This window comes from Schistocerca gregaria, chromosome 8 (assembly GCF_023897955.1).
Source record: "Schistocerca gregaria isolate iqSchGreg1 chromosome 8, iqSchGreg1.2, whole genome shotgun sequence".
Classification (NCBI taxonomy): domain Eukaryota; kingdom Metazoa; phylum Arthropoda; class Insecta; order Orthoptera; family Acrididae; genus Schistocerca; species Schistocerca gregaria.
In genome coordinates this window covers 88,139,656-88,161,468 of record NC_064927.1, presented here as the reverse complement: position 1 = coordinate 88,161,468, position 21,813 = coordinate 88,139,656, and the positions used below count along the sequence as shown (strand labels likewise).

General features: G+C 43.0%; 1 protein-coding gene and 1 long non-coding RNA gene across 2 annotated transcripts in view; one reads left to right on the top strand and one right to left on the bottom strand.

Moving 5' to 3' along the window:
- The window catches only part of LOC126285342 (uncharacterized), a 173,557-nt gene that overhangs the window by 63,257 nt on the left and 88,487 nt on the right, over positions 1 to 21,813 (bottom strand). The window lies entirely within an intron of this gene.
- The window catches only part of LOC126285340 (nascent polypeptide-associated complex subunit alpha, muscle-specific form-like), a 388,350-nt gene that overhangs the window by 284,935 nt on the left and 81,602 nt on the right, over positions 1 to 21,813 (top strand). The window contains exon 3 of the mRNA XM_049984656.1: positions 11,059 to 11,097. Coding sequence (XP_049840613.1) covers positions 11,059 to 11,097 — 39 coding nt within the window. The remainder of the gene's footprint in view (positions 1 to 11,058; positions 11,098 to 21,813) is intronic.

The window sequence follows — 21,813 nt, the reverse complement described above, 5'->3', positions numbered from 1 at the left end:
AGGCCTGGACAAAGATCCTTACCTATATTCCATTAACTTCTACATACATCATCTCAAAAATGGCTCTAAGCACTATGGGACAACATCTGAGATCATCAGTCCCCTAGACTTAGAACTACTTAAACCTAACTAACCTAAGGGTATCACACACATCCATGCACTAGGCAGAATTCGAACCTGCGACCGCACAGCAGCAGCGCGGTTCCGGACTGAAGCACCTAGAACCGCTCGGCCACAGCGGCCGGCGATACATCATTTCATACACGTTATTAAAAAATGTCACATTTGTTGTTGTAAACTGATATATCGACTGAGATGCGTACTTTTGGACTTAGGAAATATTTTTGGACAGATTCGCCGTAGCTTTATCTACAAGGAGTTTGCATTCTTGTAGTGTGTCGTTAATATCCGTGTTTTTACGCAGTCTCATTTCTATCCTAATCACATTTATTTAGTATTCTATCGTTGAACCAAAGTTAGCCACCTCACACACGAGCGCGGCCGTGTAATTGATTAGAAGACAGGTTCAGAGTTCAGTATGCTTGCACTATTACGCCGCGGTTTCCAGTTGCCGATTAGTTTCACCCGTCTACAGAAGAGTCCTCGTGCGGCCAAATATAAGACGACGACGACGACGACGACGACGACGACGACGACGACGGCGGCGGCGGCGGCGGCGGCGGCGGCTGCTGTGTGTTGTTGCCGCATCATCAGCTCTTCGCTGCTTACAGTGGAGAGGAAGCGTGCCCACTTAGCTATACTCCGTTCATCATAAGAATAAACCTCATGTAAACGTTACTGTAGGTATTCTTCCGCGTTTGCTGGAACCTCATTGGATTTCGTTTCACGTGGAGCGAAAACCAAGCTGAGTACAGTAAAGTACGGTAATGAGGATACGTTTTATGCCGTGCGTTACGCTTACAGCGACTCAGCGATAATAACGGGGCAACAGCTTTACCGGCGCGTTTAACTTGGTCAGCACCGGCCACGCAAGTGGTCCAACTAATCTGCAACGGTGTGAACAGTTGCAGTAAATATGTAAAAAGCGATGAGCAGAGAATTATATAGCTTTGAATGTCATTTAATTTTTAAACAGATGGAAAAAAATACATGGTGGTGTTCTGCATTTCGCCATTATTCGGCAGTGACGCGTCACGAAGGTCAGTGCATTAGTTCTTGTACGTTTGGCAGCTTCAATCTCTTGTTATTTCTCGTTTATACATCTACCACGCTACTACGAATATAAGTAAAATACTGCTCATTATATTTGTTACATGTTGTCAAATGATATGGTTCAAATGGCTCTGAGCACTATGCGACATAACTTCTGAGGTCATCAGTCGCCTAGAACTTAGAACTAATTAAACCTGACTAACCTAAGGACATCATACACATCCATGCCCGAGGCAGAATTCGAACTTGCGGACTGTAGCGCCTAGAACCGTACGGCCACTCAGGCCGGCGTCAAAACGATAATAGTTGTTTTTTGTCTGTAATCTTGTGAAAAACAATAACAGCAACGTGTTCCTAGCCATTAACGGTGTTCCGCACACGTGTTTCACTACCAAGTAGGAAGCGGTCTCATCCATTTCTGCGGTACATACGAACTGCGAGACGATCTGAGCACACGTAGCGCTTACAGAGGTTGTGACTGTGCACGACTTGAAAATTACGTAGCTGAAGTACGATTAAGAAAAACGTTGATTGCTGTTAATATATCAGAATGTGGACCTACTTCCAAGAGCGGAAGACCACCAGTGTACAAGGGCTACGGCTTCTGACCAGTCATCGCGTTTGTGCTTGTTAATCTCAGGTTTACTCTTACGATGAACAGAGCGTAGTGAGACGGCAGCTGCGGACAGGGCGCCATCCGCCTCCCGCCTCCCGCCGTGTGCCTAGAGCCGCGTCTACGCGGAAGGCCACGCCCCCCGGCTCCCCACTGCCGGCGCTTATTCACTGGCGGATGCGCCTCGCCTCCTGCCACCTTGATGCGGCGGAAACTGATAAAACGGTGACCCCCTCTTCCTCTGACATCAGGAGAAGAGGGCAACGGCGCACTATCTGTTTCTTCCGTCCCACGAACGCGGCTACGTACAGTCAACACTCAGGAGCCACGGTGGAGCTTATTTAGCGTTCAAGCGGGGACGATATTCTTACGTCGCCCTTCTTTGATGAATTTTGCACACCATACAAACCATACTTACAGTCGTGTGAAATTATGGAGTTCATTTAATTTATGAAAAGATGAATGAGCTGTTACATTTTAAACTTCATGTTTAGAAAATTCTCTTTCTATAGTTATCTCAATTTTTTGTCACTGTTCTTAATAGTTTTGGAAAATTCTGGAGTTTCTTACACTTGTAGGTATGGTTTGTATGTTGTGCAAAATTCATGGAAGAATCTCTCTTACTTATGAAGAAAAATGTACGTGTAGCAACAAACGCAGCCAAATCGTAAGTGAAAAAATAATGAAATTTCACGTATAAAAAAAATTATCTTTTTGAACTTCCACTGCTATGTGTGCGACTCCTGAACCCTTCCTGGTCATGCTGACAAAGTTTGATGAATTTATTTGTAAAAGTATAGGCAGTTGAAATTGAAATGTTCTGTGGTGCCTCTCCTGTTCCAAGTCTGCCCGTTTAACGACCTACCCCCCTTAAACTCTTCACTGCAGACGTACAATAAACTATCGCAGCGAAATACTACTTAATTCCTATACTTTCTCTGGATCTCAGTCAAGTACTTACGGGTAACAGTCGATCCAGGACTACATATTCAACATCCTTCGTGAAAAACTTAACTATTCATTCGTCTCATTATGGACGGTTCGCCCGGTCTGGGGAAGTTCACCCGAAATGGACATTCAGAGACAGCAAAAAACTGCAAGAAAACACTTCGTGGTGTCTTTCACGCCCCACGGCATTCCCTGCGACATCCCTACGCGACGCAGCAGTAGAAATACACTCCTGGAAATTGAAATAAGAACACCGTGAATTCATTGTCCCAGGAAGGGGAAACTTAATTGACACATTCCTGGGGTCAGATACATCACATGATCACACTGACATGCACTAGTACAGTGTATATCCACCTTTCGCAGCAATGCAGGCTGCTATTCTCCCATGGAGACGATCGTAGAGATGCTGGATGTAGTCCTGTGGAACGGCTTGCCATGCCATTTCCACCTGGCGCCTCAGTAGGACCAGCGTTCGTGCTGGACGTGCAGACCGCGTGAGACGACGCTTCATCCAGTCCCAAACATGCTCAATGGGGAACAGATCCGGAGATCTTGCTGGCCAGGGTAGTTGACTTACACCTTCTAGAGCACGTTGGGTGGCACGGGATACATGCGGACGTGCATTGTCCTGTTGGAACAGCAAGTTCCCTTGCCGGTCTAGGAATGGTAGAACGATGGGTTCGATGACGGTTTGGATGTACCGTGCACTATTCAGTGTCCCCTGGACGATCACCAGAGGTGTACGGCCAGTGTAGGAGATCGCTCCCCACACCATGATGCCGGGTGTTGGCCCTGTGTGCCTCGGTCGTAAGCAGTCCTGATTGTGACGCTCACCTGCACGGCGCCAAGCACGCATCCGACCATCATTGGCACCAAGGCAGAAGCGACTCTCATCGCTGAAGACGACACGTCTCCATTCGTCCCTCCATTCACGCCTGTCGCGACACCACTGGAGGCGGGCTGCACGACGTTGGGGCGTGAGCGGAAGACGGCCTAACGGTGTGCGGGACCGTAGCCCAGCTTCATGGAGACGGTTGCGAATGGTCCTCGCCGATACCCCAGGAGCAACAGTGTCCCTAATTTGCTGGGAAGTGGCGGTGCGGTCCCCTACGGCACTGCGTAGGATCCTACGGTCTTGGCGTGCATCCGTGCGTCGCTGCGGTCCGGTCCCAGGTCGACGGGCACGTGCAGCTTCCGCCGACCACTGGCGACAACATCGATGTACTGTGGAGACCTCACGCCCCACGTGTTGAGCAATTCGGCGGTACGTCCACCCGGCCTCCCGTATGCCCACTATACGCCCTCGCTCAAAGTCCGTCAACTGCACATACGGTTCACGTCCACGCTGTCGCGGCATGCTACCAATGTTAAAGACTGCGATGGAGCTCCGTATCCCACGGCAAACTGGCTGACACTGACGGCGGCGGTGCACAAATGCTGCGCAGCTAGCACCATTCGACGGCCAACACCGCGGTTCCTGGTGTGTCCGCTGTGCCGTGCGTGTGATCATTGCTTGTACAGCCCTCTCGCAGTGTCCGGAGCAAGTATGGTGGGTCTGACACACCGGTGTCAATGTGTTCTTTTTTCCATTTCCAGGAGTGTACATACAAGATGCTGCAGTAGAATGTGCAGTTGTAGAGAGATTAGACAAGTTAGCTGCGAACTTGTACAGATAAATCGTGGGTTTGTTTAACCTGTTCATCAACCAGGTAGGACAGACCAGCGAATATGGAAACCACTACAAAAGGCCATGGACACTCCTGAAGCTGTAACAGCAATGCCACCTGAAGAGAACCACACAGAAACCACAATGAGGAGATAAACAGGATAAACCCTGCAGGCTTGTCACTACGCTACATTCGTGTACTCACGTCATCAGACGGCTGGTAGGACATGTTCTGAGGCATCAAGGGATCACAAATTTAGCATTGGAGGGCAGTGTGGAGGGTAAAAATCATAGAGGGAGATCAAGAAATGAATATAAGCAGATTCAGGAGGATGTAGGATGCGGTAAGTACTGGGAGATGAAGCAGCTTGCACAGGGTAGGGTAGCATGGAGAGCTGGTCATCAGAGACTGTCGCATCTTCTCTGCACGTTACACCGTCAGAGATTTCGCGCCGTAAGTTTCCATACGCCTCTCCGGCAGTCTAGCCACAATTTTGCATCTAACGAGATAAAAATCTGCTAAGGTAATTATTCGGGCCCAGGATACAGTGGTAAGACAACATGATATGAGAGCTCATGATTCTCCAAACACTGCATTAGTGTTGTTCATTACGAAATCCTTTTATTTTATTTTAGTAGCTGCGGGTCACACAAATGGTATCTTAACCGGTCTCGGCATCTTAAAGTCATCAAGTGACTTTTGCCGAAGTGTTTCAGTAGACTTGACTGTGACCATTATTAATATCAAATCAGATTACAGTAACTAGTTATGTGTATTGTTTTTCCCGTCAGCGATTTGATTTATGCATAATTAATAAATAATAGTCGATTTATATGAACCAATTTTTGTGGAAAACCTGTGGCGCTGCCTGGTTGCATGAAGCAAACATAATTTTGTAGTGACAAGGCTAAAATTTATATGGTTTGTGTTATTGTATATGGTACAGTAATGTCATTGTAAACAAATTTTAGTGGATATTGTTTCTTTTCATGTCATTAACGTTCTTCAGAGAAAAATATGGAAACAGCATGGAAATGCATGTCTGAACATAAATGAAGATGCTGAGCTGTTGTAGTTGACCAGGAACAACACGTCTGCAGTGTTCTCAGTACGGTGTGTAGGTCGCGGTCGGAGCAGTGCTCTGTGTAGTCGTGAGCGCTTTATGTCGGGGCTAACTGAATTCCAAAGTGGACAAATAGTAGGTGCTAATACGGTGTTAGCTGTCTCAAGAGGTACCCTATCGAAGATTTATACCGCATACAGGGAAAGCGAAAGATCGTCATCTGCTAAGTAACAGCGCAGAAGAAAGTGTTTGTTGAATACTCGTGAGATACGGTGATTGAGGAGAATCGCGACGAAAAGTAAGAGGATAGCAGCTGCAAAAGTCACTGCAGAAGGGAATTTCGCACTCGGGAACCCTGTCAGAACCAAAACAGGAAGGGTGCTCCATAAGCTGGAAATGTCATGAAGAGCTGCAATTCCAGAACTACTCACCAGCGACCCAAATCCCCGTAACAGGAAAATGTAGTGCTTAAGCTGTAAAACGTGGACTCTGGAGCAATCGGAGAAAGTTTTGGTCGGACGAGTCTTGTTTCACACCGTCTCCAGGGTGTGGCAGCGTTTACTTCCCAATAGTGGCGCACGGGGGAGGTTCGGTGGTGATTTCGACGCAAATACCGTGGTATTCCCAGGGCTCCATGATTACTCTGTGAGGTCGCATTACTGTCAAGTATTATGTGGCTAGTTAGGCCGATCAGCTAAATCCCATGTTCCCATTTGTCCCCCGATGGTGGTGCTGCATTCCAAGACGACAGGGTCCCTGTCCACACAGCGCGCCACCGAGAAACGGTTTTGTGAGCACAAGAATGAATGGCCCCTTCTGCCCTGGCCACCATAATCACATCTCAATATCATTGAGCTCTTGTGGTTTACATTGGAGACAAGGTTTTGTGATCGCTATCCATCTCCATCATCGGCACCTGAACTTGAACTCGCCTGTGGCTCTACACCTGATTCGCCTCAATGGGCAACGAATCCGCAATTATATGTTCGTTCGGCCTCCTGTGGAAATCTAAAATTAGCTTGCATGGAGGACACGGACGAGGACTGCAGATAGGTGGCGCTATGTGGACATGTGAGACGGCTGGGGAGCGCGGCGACGTAATCCGCACACCGTATCTGGATGGCGCAGTGGTTAACGCAGCAGCGTAGTAACCAGGAGATTATTGGTTCGAGTCCAGGTCTGGCACTCGCCGCCGCTGATTTCGCACAAGGTCCCGACGCAACTGACATCATTACCTCCCTTTTCTTTCCTCTTGCCCTCCCCCCTTCTCCCTTTATTTCACGTAATATTCTGCTTTAGACTGGGCAGTAATTATCAGTAGTAATGATACTTACGCTGCACCAAAATAAGTCGTCCGCCATTTTACAATTTAATAACATACTGTGAGACGTAGGCTAAGAATGATTCCATGGCTCATTGAAAATTACTAGGCTTAACCGGAATAGTCACGGAAAAATTTACATAACTTTTGAGTGTAGTGAAATTTATTTTTCGAAGGTTTCTTCCCAGCTTGCCTACGGTCCCAAATATACAAACCTGTTTGGAGGTGAACGCATGCAACATCACCTTCATGCATATTAAACGAATCTTAAATATTTTCAGCCTTGTGACACAGATTACGAGAAAGCTTTCAACTCGTTTTAAGCAAATTTTCTTACGCTGAAAGTGAATCCTCGACAAAGCCGTCATTATTCTGTACTCACTGCACCATTCTTAAATTTGCTGCACGGCCCGCAAGTTATTGGTTGTACTATATCCACTTTTACAACCAGCTTGTTCCTCTGACTGCTTAAATTCAATGCTATTTCTTTACATTTCGTGGTAAATAGTGATTAGAGTGGATTTTGATAGATCTTAAGCTTTTTATCTCTCTCCTTTCTTGTCGAAAAGTAGTAGTACAGCACTGTTCCAGTTTTCGGAAACTGTTTTCTTTTCTGCGAATACTGTTGAGAGTTCCTTTTGCAGTGCTTTCCGTTTGATTTTAAACCATTTCTATTGAAAAAGCCTCTTCTCCAGACACATTTCGTTTCTTCATACACAAAATCTGGAACTACTTGCGTAATGTCAATTTTTCATTATTAACAGCCTACGTTTCTGATTAAACTTTTGAACTATACCTGTATTTAAAAAAAACAAAAAAAAAAAAAAAAAAAACTTTGAGTACCTTCTACAAGTTTGTCTTTAATAACGTAGTGCCAAATGTCGTCATAACTGATGAACTGTGATATATATACTAGATTAGATATAAAAAATACATTAGATTCTGTTACGTTTTCTTCATACTCTTATTGTTCTTAGCTGTTATTCTTCCCAAATTTTCATTGTTTTTCTCACGTTCTTTTGAAGAAATTCAAATTGTTGCTGGTTGGGACCTCTACTTAATTTCTCCCACGCTTTACCTCGTGGTTCACTTTTCCTGAAGCAATAATGATCTGAGAATGATACAAACAGTGGAACACAATGTCACTCTGTAATAACACTTAATACTGTCTACATGTCATCCTCTCTCTCTTTTTTATAAATCCTGGTCGCCCTTCATATTTCTGCTTACGGTGTCAGAGCGTCAGTTTTTTTTTTTTGTTTATCTTTTTCATGCTCCAATAAATGTTCTTTCGAGGTCAAAAACTATTGTTTGAAGCAGGCAGAGCGGCGCGTATGAGAACTGATGTCCTGGACAATTATTTGTAGTGTATTGTCTTCTTAATTGTTTACGCCACAGTTACTCAATATTTTAATTGATTATGTATTAAACATAATTAAATGAAGAGAACACATGAAAAGACATGTGCATGAAACGTATCGAACTACAAAGACAACGAAAACAAGAAGAAATACCTTTATTTTTTTTTCAATGTGCGTCACCGTTGCGATGATAGTTATCTCTTGTGGTGTTTCGGACCGTCACTTGCAGCACTTAACTTTATAAAAGAAGAAAACTGTTGTTGTTTTGTACTTTTCACGTATTTTTATTGTCTCTTTATTTGAGGGCAGTTTCCACCACTTACTCCGCACCTTATCTACTGCGATCACTATTTTGGATTTAAATGTAATGAATTGTGTTATCAAAATATCTCGATACCGGGAGATTATTCTGTACAGTCCCCTAGAGATGGCTTACACCTTATTGGAAGGAACAGTGGAATATTGTGCCTTGTACATGACGAGTTTATTACGAAAGGGAGAAAGATAAGGGTTGAACGACAAGCGCTGATCGAATAGGCATGCTGCAGAAGTCGGCCGTATACTTCTCCGAAGCGACTTCCGTGACATCCGTCTCAAGGGCTTTAGGAAAACCATCGTATGCCTAAACTAATTGAAAAGGATCCGCTTTGCTTTGTCGCTTTTACCATTTCTTTTCAGAGTTGGAAAAAATGGTGCAGTAAATTATCTCAAGTGTCTATCGTCTAACTTGTTCAAAATATTTTGTTATGCTGTCTGTGTATTTGGTGTTGTGCTCTTAGATGCAGAGATGGAGTTTTGTGGTAGTTCTCTACGCGAAACCCGATTCTTTGAAGATCACTCCCCAATATTAGAATATTTGCCCTTGTGCTTTTTATTGGTAGTCATACTGTGCGCTTATCTTACCGGTAAGTGGAACCTTTCAAAACTGAAGGGTACGTTAGCGTTGCCAACCGTTCCGATGTATCGGATCCGCCACCGTTATGGACGTTCTTGTCCCGACATCACTAAAAAACCCAATTTTTCAAAATACTGTTACGAACTTAGCTCAAGTACTGTAGTAACGTCATCAACATGTAAATGCAGCCTCAGTTTTATTTATGTCAACAAGTTAATGTTGACAAGGTCGTCTTACAGATGTTGTATGTTGGGTATCCTGCATCGACGATGATGCAGCCACCTTCTAGATCTAGTGTCATCATCAGACTTATCCAGCAGTACGGGGCTGGAACTATGTAAGCGGCGCCACGCAGAAGACTCAGGCAGTTCCCATTTGAATAGCGATCTGATAAGACTGTTCTTTCAAAACGTAATACGAACAATGAATGCAAGTTTGGAGTGTAAACTGCGTATATATATGGCGTCAAGTGTGCAGTGACGTGTACATGGATGACTGAAGTGTTGTTGTCTACTGTTGACTTACCTTGTCATAACGTACGAAAATACCTAAAGATGGAAAGAGAGTCATTTGTAGGGTGATTACACTAAAGAAACGTCTTCTATCAAGAAATGACGTAACGGATAATAACGTGAGATTTGCAGCTGTTTCATCTCAGTAAGTCATGGAGGTAAGGCAGATGTGAGGCATCACATTTCTACTAAGAATCATTCAAATAGATTCGTGGTAGCATCGACATCGAAGTCTATTTCTACATTCATTACTAAAGAAGATCCCCAGATAAAAATTGCTCGTTGCTGCTGCAGAACTAACAACCGCTTATCAAGTTGTCAAGCACCATCAATCCTTCAGATTGCACCGTAAAACTGAATGCCGCGCTGTATCCTAACTCTAAAGGCGCCGCAAAACAGTCTACAGACAGGAACAAAGTATTCTCTTACCACACTCCGTGTCCGAATTCATAAAACAATTGAAAGAAGTTCCATTTTGCGACAAAGGCACAGACACATCGAACCACAAGATTCAAAAGAAGTTTCCTTTAGTTGTTCAATACTTACCTGAAACTGACGGAATGCTACAGAAACTGTTGAAGTTTGATTCGCTGAATAACGAAACATCGGAGACGGTTGAAAAGATCTGTGTAGACACTTTCAAGATAACTTCAAATTCCGTTAAATAAAGTAATCACTTTTTGTGGAGTCAGTAGTAATTCCAATACCAACATCGGAGTCCTTCATCGACGCGGCCAGTGGGACATTCGAAAACATTCAGGAGTATTCCTAAAAACTCGAAACCAATCTCGAGTATTTCCCTTAAAAAAAAAAAAACTGCAAGAGCGAGAGGGACGACCTTTTTTACCTTCTATTTTTTCATTTTTCTTCGTTATTGATTTATCGAGGTATGAGGTATTGCTTAGTTCTAAAGGTATCGGTAAGTGAGGAGAGAACACCATTACAGAATAGTTTAATTAAATAATTAGAGATTCGAGGAAAAATATACTTAGTATTGCACAAAAAAGTCATAATGTATAAGAGATTTCTATAGAATGAATTGTGAAGTGCATCATTTTACTGTTACTGAACTACTATTACTGAATCCGCTTTGAATTACATGATCCACTTTGAATTACATGTTGGGTAATACTTTGCGTTCTTCAGAAGTGTCGCTTAAACAGAAACGTAATGAAGATCTGTAAAACATATCCATAGTTCCGTCACTTTTAGGTGTTGACTCGTTCGATTGTTACAAGCTTTGTACAAATGTTTTATTGACTGGGGCGTATTATCTGAACAAAGAGCTAATACCTATCTAACATCACAATATTAGGTATTTCCAACACAAATAACATAACGGGAGGATTGTTCAGCGGTCACGTGAAACAGTCGTGGCCGGCTGACTCGCCACGATGTTGTCGCTGCCGACCAACAATGTTGTCTGCTCGGCGCATCTTCCATTGTTGTGCAGGTCCTGACAGGATCCATTCGTTGCTGAAGTCTACCTTTTCTTTTTCCAGATTACCCCGCGCTGTGGGACAGCGACAACATTGTTATCCGTAAGTGCTATTTATTTTTCGTTTCATACCTATTTTTCTTTCATGCTAATTTTTTGTTAACGGTGCACAAACATTCTAAAGCAGAAATCAGCTAGAATAAAACTGTTACTTCAATATTCAGCCATACTTTTTGCAGCAATTTTGTGCTGTCCTCAAACCTATATGGTTTCAGCGAAATTGGGTATTGTTTTGCTGGAAGTTCGATCGCACAACACTGGTCTTTTCACAGAAATATTCGTTAAAAAAAGAAGTGTTTCTATAAAATTTTCCACTGCGAAGCAGTCTCGCCTTGATTGGACAATACTGCGTGAAATACTCTACGTATGACTAGCGTTATGTTGTCTCGTCAACACTTTTTAGCTTTTGCTTAATTTCTCTTGACACTTTCGCTGCTCTAGTTTTTATATGGGTAAGAGGTAGGACCTTTGTTAAAAACTATTAAATGTGTTATTACCGTAATTATAAGTAGCTCAGAGCTTGTTATAAACCGAATCAATGTTCCTCGTATTTATTATTCCAAACACAGCTATATATTATTTTAATGTGAAATTAATTACTATTTTTGGTGCGTGTTTCCACTTGACTCGGGATGTAGTAAATTGTGTGGTGCGCTTTGCGTGTGGATTTCGTCAAAAACTCCAGCGCGCTCCCACCTCACAACATATTACCAAGAATTCCATTTTGATATCCTATTTGAATGTGCTTAAGTCCAACACAATGTTTACCGTTTTGGTTACATGAACAATTTTGAAATTATTGAGAAAATAACTAGGATATACAATACGATAATATTCATTAAAGGGGCACTTTAAATAACGGGAAAACCGTGTTACTGTCCATTGATACAAGACGAGATTTTGTAGAACATTACATCTAACACTTGTAATTTATTCAAATACTATTGTGTTAAGAGACGTAACGCTACTGAACTAATGCAACTATTTCAACATAATTGTATTATCTAAGTCTAAGAAGTAAGGTGGAACACTGAATTTTGGTGTTGAGCTACGGAAAGCACAAAGTAGGACTGCTGTTTGTGCTGTAAAAAACATGATCGGCGGCCTTCTTCTGATTCTACCAGTAATACTGACCATGTGAAGAAGCAGTTATAAAGGTCGAACACTAACTGCCGGTAATGAAGATGGTCTCTGGTGTTAGTGCTCGTAAGTGGCGTGTACGTAATCGGCAGTAATCAACGCCTGGCTTAATCGCGTTATTATCGTCTCCATTATTTAGTTAAACACCTGGGGCCAATGACAGAGGACGATGCATATGATAGGATAGTGACCAGCATAGAACGATCCTCTGACTCAGTTGAAATGAGGACTGGGTCGGTGTGGGCATTATGAAACAAGTCATCCCCATATTCAGTTGAATTAATTTAGGGAAACAAAAGAGAACCTAATTGGTAACTGGACGGGGATGTGAAACTTTCTCCTTCCAAATATCGACTCCAATGCATTGTCTACCGCACTTCGACACATGTGTAAAATTATTATTATTATTATTATTATTATTATTATTATTATTATTTATATAAAACTCAATATGAATTAATTTGTTCGCTCGTTCCATTAAACACTGTTCAAAAGTGAGTACGTAAAGTGTTCGCCGTATTCTCATGCGGAGCAAAGATAATCAATTTTTTAACTTGTAATACCGTATTTTAAATTATGTCTATGCTGAGTTGAGTTCCGCCGCAGAGATTAATAGGGGCAACAATACTAACGTAATGCCTCTGATACCGTGGGAAGTCTTACGTTACAAATGGACGAACTTGTTTCCTTACAACATTAAATAACGTACTGGTACTGCACATTAGCTTACGTTTCAGTGTAAAACTATAATTTGTTGTAGAAGAAAACGCTGATTCGAACAAAACATCCCGCATTTAATTAATTAGGTAGGTATGCCTTGTGTGCTAATGAAACAGTTTGTGGTATGCGTCTTCTTGAAAATGTACAGTTAGAGGAATAGAAAGAATTGTCAGTTCGTCAATATCTGTTTGACAAAGATACAGAAATTTGTTGAGTTGACTGGATCTGTGGCTGTGAGGCAACGTATCAATAAAAGATGTAAACAGCTTATTTAAACAAACTTTTTCTTACTGTAAGATGCTGCTGTTTTTTAAAATAGGCAGCGGTGTTGCATTGCGTCGATGCGTCTAGTGAAGTGACAGAAATTATGCTTGGGTAGTATTACGTTATTGTGGGCATATGGACTCTGTACACTGTTTAATTATCGAGGCGTAGTATTAGTATGGAAGATGTAAGCATGATAGATAGTTTCTGGGCAAGTCTGTTAATTTTATCGTATACACGACCGTAGAATTTTTCGGAGTCTGTATCAGATGGATGCGTTGCCAGGATTGTATCGTGTGAGAATCGCCAAAGTGAAAGCGCTACACAAACGCTCAGGAAATACGCCGCCTTTGCGGCTAATTGGAAGGTGTTTGTTTGGTTGGCATTTTCACAGACGATTTTGTGTGATCATTTTCACATGTATGTCACGACGGAGCTGTGGTTATTCTCAACAGGCAGGGTGTCCTATACTTAACATTCGGTGGCGTAATTCACATATGTTGGCGTACATTGTGCCTTTCACAATTGGTTTTTACAAGTTGATAAACGAGTAAAAATACTAATTATATTTATGGATTCTTACGTGACGTCTAGGTAGAACAATGACATATTTAAGGCTGAAAAACCAACAGACTGCATTTTCGTTCTATTAATTTATTTCGATCCGATTTTTAGCATATTCATATTGGGCCATCGTCAGGAAACAACTGACTAGCATCCACAAGAGAGACTAGTGTGAAGGAAACCAAACATTAGAAACAAATATACTTCCAGCGCGCACACAATCTGTGGTCATGACATTGAGTAATGTCAAATAGAGCAATCATCACTCATGTTAAGTCTCACTGTTAAGCTAGAATTTACAAGTGGTTAATATCAAAACACATACATAACCAAAACACAAAATACTGAATACCCATCTTGTATGGATCTGTATTACTTAACCGTTGAAACTGTGAACGGCCCCGGTTGCAGGTCGCCTATCTTACTGCTTCTAGGGGTAACAAAATAAATTTGATTTTCAGTATTTCATATAATTAATTATTGAATTTAAAATTCTGCCGTAATCAGCTCTTATTAAGAGATGTAATCGTACGTTAAACGTTTAACGCACGTCAAGTATTAAATTTAGAAACAATGTACGTATACGCTCTTGGCTGCGTAAGTGACGATATGCAAATTACTGTCTACTACGATCATGCACTATTTGAGAACGAGAGCACTTCGCGGCATCCAACAAACGTTACATATAATTTCATGCCTTATCGAAACTTTTTCTCGCTGGCACTCCCTATGAAGTAACGAAAAGAAAGTTTGACGCTTACTTCACTTTTGCTGTTGCGCTATGAAACTTGAGCATCAGGCATGACGTTTTTATTTATTAGTTCTTTACTAACAGCACTATACAGAACACATGTTGCAGACAATATGTACGTATGCCACTGATTGTACCTGGAAAAGTAAATCATTGTATGACACACAGTTCAGGAGATATATCATAAACAGTGAGATGCGAGAAAAACTAAATTTTCTTAAAACTGTGCGTGGGTTACGCATACTGTATTTATGCAATATTTCATAACGAGTGTACATTTCCAACAAACTTTAAACATAAATTTAAGCTACTTCTAAAATTTTTCTCGCTTGTAGCCACACACAAAATTAGGGTTTTGAGTCTTCAGCCATAAATGTTTTACATGCTTGACGTCAAGTATTTAACTCATTAGCTCATTTGTAAATTAGTCAGGCGTTTTTGAAGCTAATTTGTAAATAGGCGTAGATATCGTAGGTGGGGCGCGCATGGGAGGAGGAGTTACTGCTACGAATGTAATACTGTAAAGGCAGTAGGAAAAACCAAAGTGCGGTATGTTACATGTCAAATGTTCATGCAAATTTCAAGAATAAGTGCAGAACCGTGACTTAATTTCGGCTAGAGCGCGAAGCAACAAGTAGGCACCGGTAATTAAAATAGTATACCTGTATTAAATTGCAGCGTAACTATAATTTGTCGCTGCGCCTGCACCGTAGAACGTGACAATGGATGATCAGTGTGCTGTGATGAGCATGGGCCAGGTACTGTGTGTGTGTGTGTGTGTGTGTGTGTGTGTGTGTGTGTGTGTGTGTGTGTGTGTACAGTATACCCAAGATAAGTTGAGTTTCATTCGGGAATTGGGATCGGTACATATCGCCATTTGTTTACGACTACCAGCAACTTCAGAGATCCATTAGCGCGACGAAGGTTCGTGTTACGTGTCTCAGTGAGAAATAACGTAAGAAGTATTTGAAAAAAAAAAAAAAAAAAGGCTCTGAGTACTATGGGACTTAACTACTAAGGACATCATACACATCCATGCCCGAGGCAGGATTCGAACCTGCGACCGTAGCTGTCGCGCGGTTCCAAACAGTAGCGCCTAGAACCGCTCGGCCAGTTCCGTCGGCCGAGTATTTGAACATAAGCATCTTTATAAAGTGCTTTCATCAAATCTTTTTCCTTCTGTGATGCCATAGCTTCTGACAAATGACATTTAAAGCCTTTACTAAACATGTAACGCCGTGCCTCGTCACATTTTAGAAATTATGCACAGTGCACAACCACAGTTACATTGCGGTACATATGTGGAAAGCGCCACGTGAAGTTGACTCTGGAGATGCTTCGAAGATGAAAAAAGCTAAAGTCGAATATTTTCCTTCTGGCAGATAACACAGTCGTACAACATTTCTAAAACGACAGCAATGCAGTCATTGACTGGCATCATTGTTATTGACCAGTGCTCGGGGACAATCCACCAAGCTTTCTTCATGCATGCCAACTACCGCATGGAATGACGTAATAGCCGAAATTGCTCAATTGTGGAAAACAAAGAACAATTAGAGCCCAAGACGGAAATGTTGTCATTTCAGAACACTGATTCGTCTGTCAATCAGCCTCTGCCATGTCACTGATTGCGCGGCCCCTCCCACCGAAGGTTCGAGTCCTTTAGCATAAGTTAATTTATGTTGTGTGTGTGTCTAGGAACCGGTGACTTCAGCAGTTTGGTCCCTTAGGAATTCACACACATTTGAACAATTAGCCTTTTATTTAATCGCAGAGACGGAATTTATACACAAGGAAGATATTCGTTTAAAGGCCTCGTTTAAACGGAGCCGACAATAAGTTGCGAAACTGTTTCGGAACTGTACCGCCAGCCAATGCGATTGAGCGGCGTGCAGTGACGCATTGGCGAAAAAATTCAGTTTCGGGATCATCATACTATTAAGACAGGAGAAACTGTCAGTTGTCTGTGTTTTCAGGTTACTCTGCTCACAAGAGAAACTCTGCCCATCAGATTTTGCTACTGAATATATTTAACATGAAGAATTATTGTAATGTTCTTTCTGTAGTGGAACTTTTACTTAGCCCATTTTCTTATAGACTGGATATGATAGGCTCTACCATGTTCATAGCGATATTTTTATTTGTGTGTACTGCAGACAGAACAACGTGACTGCCATATGGAGAAGAGAGAAAATGTGCCTTTTAATACAGCTAACGTAGGTATTTTTTCGCCCATCCATTCCGTAAACCGGTGTAATTTGTGAGCTATTACAGCGGATAACTGCCACTGGAGCGCGTTATGATCGTGCATACCCCGGTGAGGCACACGTACCGTTTGCGCAAGTCGCTTTGTTCCTTAGCGTTCAGCAGCATGTTAAACTCGGTGCTTTCGAACGCAAGCTTCAAGCGTATCGTCTGTCTGCCGACGGTTTTACGTCTTGCTTGCACTAGACTGAGAAGCCAGTTTCTGAAACCGGGGTTGCTAAACTAGTTTCCTAAATGGCTGTCTGCAGAGCGACAACAGTTTAGACATTGAGTGCTGGAGCACCACGGCGTCCTTTCAGAAATTAGGACTGGGCGTTTAAATTAGTAGCGGTGGAATTCCTTCTTCTCTGCTTGAAATCAGTACAAAAAGGAAAGCACATGTCTGGATTCGTGACTGGCTAAGTCATCAGCTCTGTTCTGCGACGTCATTAAAAAAACTATGGTATAACACTCCAAAAGTTAGTTCAACCACCCGAGAATGATAACAGAAGAATTCGCGGATCCTCTTTACTGTGTTCACGATACATTCGGAAATTAAGATACTAAAAGCGAAAATCAGTATCGTCGGAACTGAAACTGCAGGTGACACTGCCTTTTAGTTTGGCAAATGGATATTCTCATACGTCTCTACAGTATTCATATTGCAATTGGCAAATCCGTTCCAGAGCGCGTATCAGTCTGACTAGCGAGTAGCGAGCGACTGGCCCCATTTCCGAGGCAATCGACTGACGCAAGGCACGGCGTGGAGCTGCGCGAAGATGTGGCAACGTGGCCGGCCTTCCGCCCTCCTCTCGTTTTCGGGGGCCGCTCGCTCGGCAGGTCAACGCGACGTTCTCAACAGCTGGCCGGGACGGATTTTCCGCTACCAAGCGTGTTATCCTCAGTCCGCTGTTAGCAGTGGAGTACGCCACACGCGATGCAGGTCGCCTGCCGTAGCCGTTCAAGAGGTTGTGGTTTGGCTGATGTCATTCCCCACTCCTGGTGTCATTTCGGCCCCCTGTGGAATCTTGTTGTTGTTATTGTGGTCTTTAGACAGAAGACACAAAATGGCTCTGAGCACTATGGGACTTAACATCTATGATCATCAGTCCCCTAGAACTTAGAACTACTTAAACCTAACTAACCTAAGGACATCACACAAGACCCAGTCATCACTAGGCAGAGAAAATTCCTGACCCCGCCGGGAATCGAACCCGGGAACCCAGACAGAAGACTGGTTTGATGCAGCTCTCGACGTCATGCTATCATGTGCACGTCTCATAATCTCTGCATAGCTCATGCACTCGACGTCCATTTGAGCCTTTACAGTTATAACCCCCCCCCCCCCCCCCCCCCCACACACACACACACACACAAACACACACACTCACGTTCATTCTCACACTCACTGTCACTCACTCACTTGTATTACCAAACTGACGATTTATTAATACCTCAGGATCCATCCTTTGAATCGATCTATTTTTTTTAGTCAAGTTGTGGCATAAATTTCATTTTTCTGAGGTTCATTCAGTAGCACCATTGTACACTGTTGTAGTTGTTGTGGTCTTCAGTCCTGAGACTGGTTTGATGCAGCTCTCCATGCTACTCTATCCTGTGCAAGCTTCTTCATCTCCCAGTACCTACTGCAACCTACATCCTTCTGAATCTATTTGGTGTATCCATCTCTAGGTCTCCCTCTACGATTTTTACCCTACACGCTGCCCTCCAATACTAAATTTGTGATCCCCTGATGCCTCAGAACATGTCCTACCAACCGATCCCTTCTTCTGGTCGAGTTGTGACACAAACTTCTCTTCTCTCCAATCCTATTCAATACTTCCTCATTAGTTACGTGATCTACGCATCTAATTTTCAGCATTCTTCTGTAGCACCACATTTCGAAAGCTTCTATTCTCTTGTCCAAACTATTTATCGTCCATGTCTCACTTCCATACATGGCTACACTCCATACAAATACTTTCAGAAACGACTTCCTCACACTTTAGTCTATACTCGATGTTAACAAATTTCTCCTTCAGAAACGCTTTCCTTGCACATTGCAAATCTATATTTTATATCCTTTGTACTTCGACCATCAACAGTTATTTTACTCCCCAAATAGCAAAACTCCTTTACTACTTTAAGTGTCTCATTTCCTAATCTAATTCCCTCAGCATCACCCGATTTAATTCGACTACATTCCATTATCCTCGTTTTGCTTTTGTTGATGTTCAACTTATATCCTCCTTTCAAGACACTGTCCATTCCGTTCAACTGCTCATCCAAGTCCTTTGCTGTCTCTCACAGAATTACGATGTCATCGGCGAACTTCAAAGTTTTTATTTCTTCTCCATGGGATTTTAATACCTACTCCGAATCTTTCTTTTGTTTCCTTCACTGCTTGCTCAATATAAGAGGTTGAATAACATCGGGAAGAGGCCACTACCCTGGTTCCTAAATCTGTCTTACCATTATATAATCTATCTGATAGCTACTAGTTTCTCCAGGATTCTTCCATGTATACAACCTTCTTTTATAATTCTTGAACCAAGTGTTAGCTATGATTAAGTTGTGCTCTGTGCAAAATTCTACCAGATGGCTTCCCTTTTCATTTCTTAACCCCAATCCATATTCACCTACTATGTTTCCTTCTCTCCATTTTCCTATTCTCGAATTCCAGTCACCAACTATTAAATTTTCGCCTCCCTTCACTACCTGAATAATTTCTTTTATTTCATCATACATTTCTTCAATTTCTTCATCTGCAGAGCTAGTTGGCATATAAACTTGTACTACTGTAGTAGGCATGGGCTTGGTGTCTATCTTAGCCACAATAATGCGTTCACTGTGCTGTTTGTAGTAGCTTACCTGCACTCCTATTTTTTTAATTCATTATCAAACCTACTCCTGCATTACCTCTATTCGATTTTGTATTTATAACCCTGTATTCATCTGACCAAAAGTCTTGTTCCTCCTGCCACCGAACTTCACTAATTCCCACTATATCTAACTTTAACCTATCCATTTCCCTTTTTAAATTTTCTAACCTACCTGCTCGATTAAGGTATCTGACATTCCACGCTCCGATCCGTAGAACGCCAGTTTTCTTTCTCCTGATAACAACGTTCTCTTGAGTAGTCCACGCCCGGAGATCCGAATGGGGGACTATTTTACCTCCGGAATATTTTAACCAAGAGGACGCCATCATCATTTAACCATACAGTAACGCTGCATGCCCCTTGCTTTCAGCCGTTCGCAGTACCAGCACAGCAAGACCGTTTTGGTTAGTGTTACAAGGCCAGATCAGTCAATCATCCAGACCTTTGCCCCTGCAACTACTGAAAAGGCTGCTGCCCCTCTTCAGGAACCACACGTTTGTCTGGCCCCTCAACAGATACCCCACCGTTGTGGTTGCACCTACGGTACGGCCATGTGTATCGCTGAGGCTTCAAATGGTTCTGAGCACTGTGGGACTTAACATCTATTGTCATCAGTCCCCTAGAACTTAGAACTACTTAAACCTAACTAACCTAAGGACATCACACAACACCCAGTCATCACGAGGCAGAGAAAATCCCTGACCCCGCCGGGAATCGAACCCGGGAACCCGGGCGCGGGTCGCTGCGGCACGAAAGCCTCCCCACCAACGGCAAGGTTCATGGTTCATGTACACTACTGGCTATTAAAATTGCTACACCACGAAGATGACGTGCTACAGACGCGATATTTAACCGACAGGAAGAAGGTAATATGCAAATGATTAGCTTATCAGAGCATTCACACAAGGTTGGCACCGGTGGCGACACCTACAACGTGCTGACATGAGGAAAGTTTCCAACCGATTTCTCATACACAAACTGCAGTTGACCGGCGTTGCATGGTGAAACGTTGTTGTGATGCCTTGTGTAAGGAGGAGAAATGCGTACCATCCCGTTTCCGACTTTGTTAAAGGACGGATTGTAGCGTATCGCGGTTGCGGTTTGTCGTATCGCGACATCGCTGCTCGCGTTGGTCGAGATCCAATGATTGTTAGCGGAATATGAAATCCGTCGGTTCAGGAGGGTAATACGAACGCTGTGCTGGATCCCAACGGCCTCGTATCACTAGCAGTCGAGATGACAGGCATCTTATCCGCATGGCTGTACGGATCCTGCAGCCACGCCTCGGTGGGGACGTTTGCAAGACAACCATCTGCACGAACAGTTCGATGACGTTTGCAGCAGCATGGACTATCAGCTCGGAGACCGTGGCTGTGGTTACCATTGACGCTGCGTCACAGACAGGAACGCCTGCAGTGGTGTACTCAACGACGAACCTGGGTGCACGGATGGCAAAACATTTTTTCGGATGAATCCAGGTTGTGTTTACAGCATCATGATGGTCGCATCCGTGTCTGGCGACATCGCGGTGAACGCACGTTAGAATCGTGTATTCGTCATCGCCATACTGGTGTATCACCCGGCGTGATGGTATGGGGTGCCATTGGTTACACGTCTGGGTCACCTCGTGTTCGCATTGACGGCACTTTAACATTGGACGTTACATTTCAGATCTGTTACGACCCGTGGCTCTACCCTTCATTCGATCCCTGCGAAACCCTACATTTCAGCAGGATAATGCACGACCGCATGTTGCAGGTTCTGTACGGGCCTCTCTGGATACAGAAAATGTTCGACTGCTGCCCTGGCCAGCACATTCTCCAGATCTCTCACCATTTGAAAACATCTGGTCAGTAGTGACCGAGCAACTGGCTCGTCACAATACGCCAGTCACTACGAGCAAGCAGAGATGCACAAATTGCCACCCGCTGATTTTTTTTTTTTTATTATTATTATTATTTTTGCTTAGGGCATGCGGTACCCATGCACCTGATTTTTGAGCCTTCCGAGCTGTAATCATGATGATGGAATCGTCAGTCCTCGAATACACTAACGTGGATCATTGTACATTAATACGTTAAACGATTTTCATCAGATCCCCAAGGTGTGAACGTGGAGAGTCACTAATGCCAAAACGAACCTCCTTAAAAAGAAAACATTTTATTGCAGTGCTTTATCCAGTGCCATTGTCCCC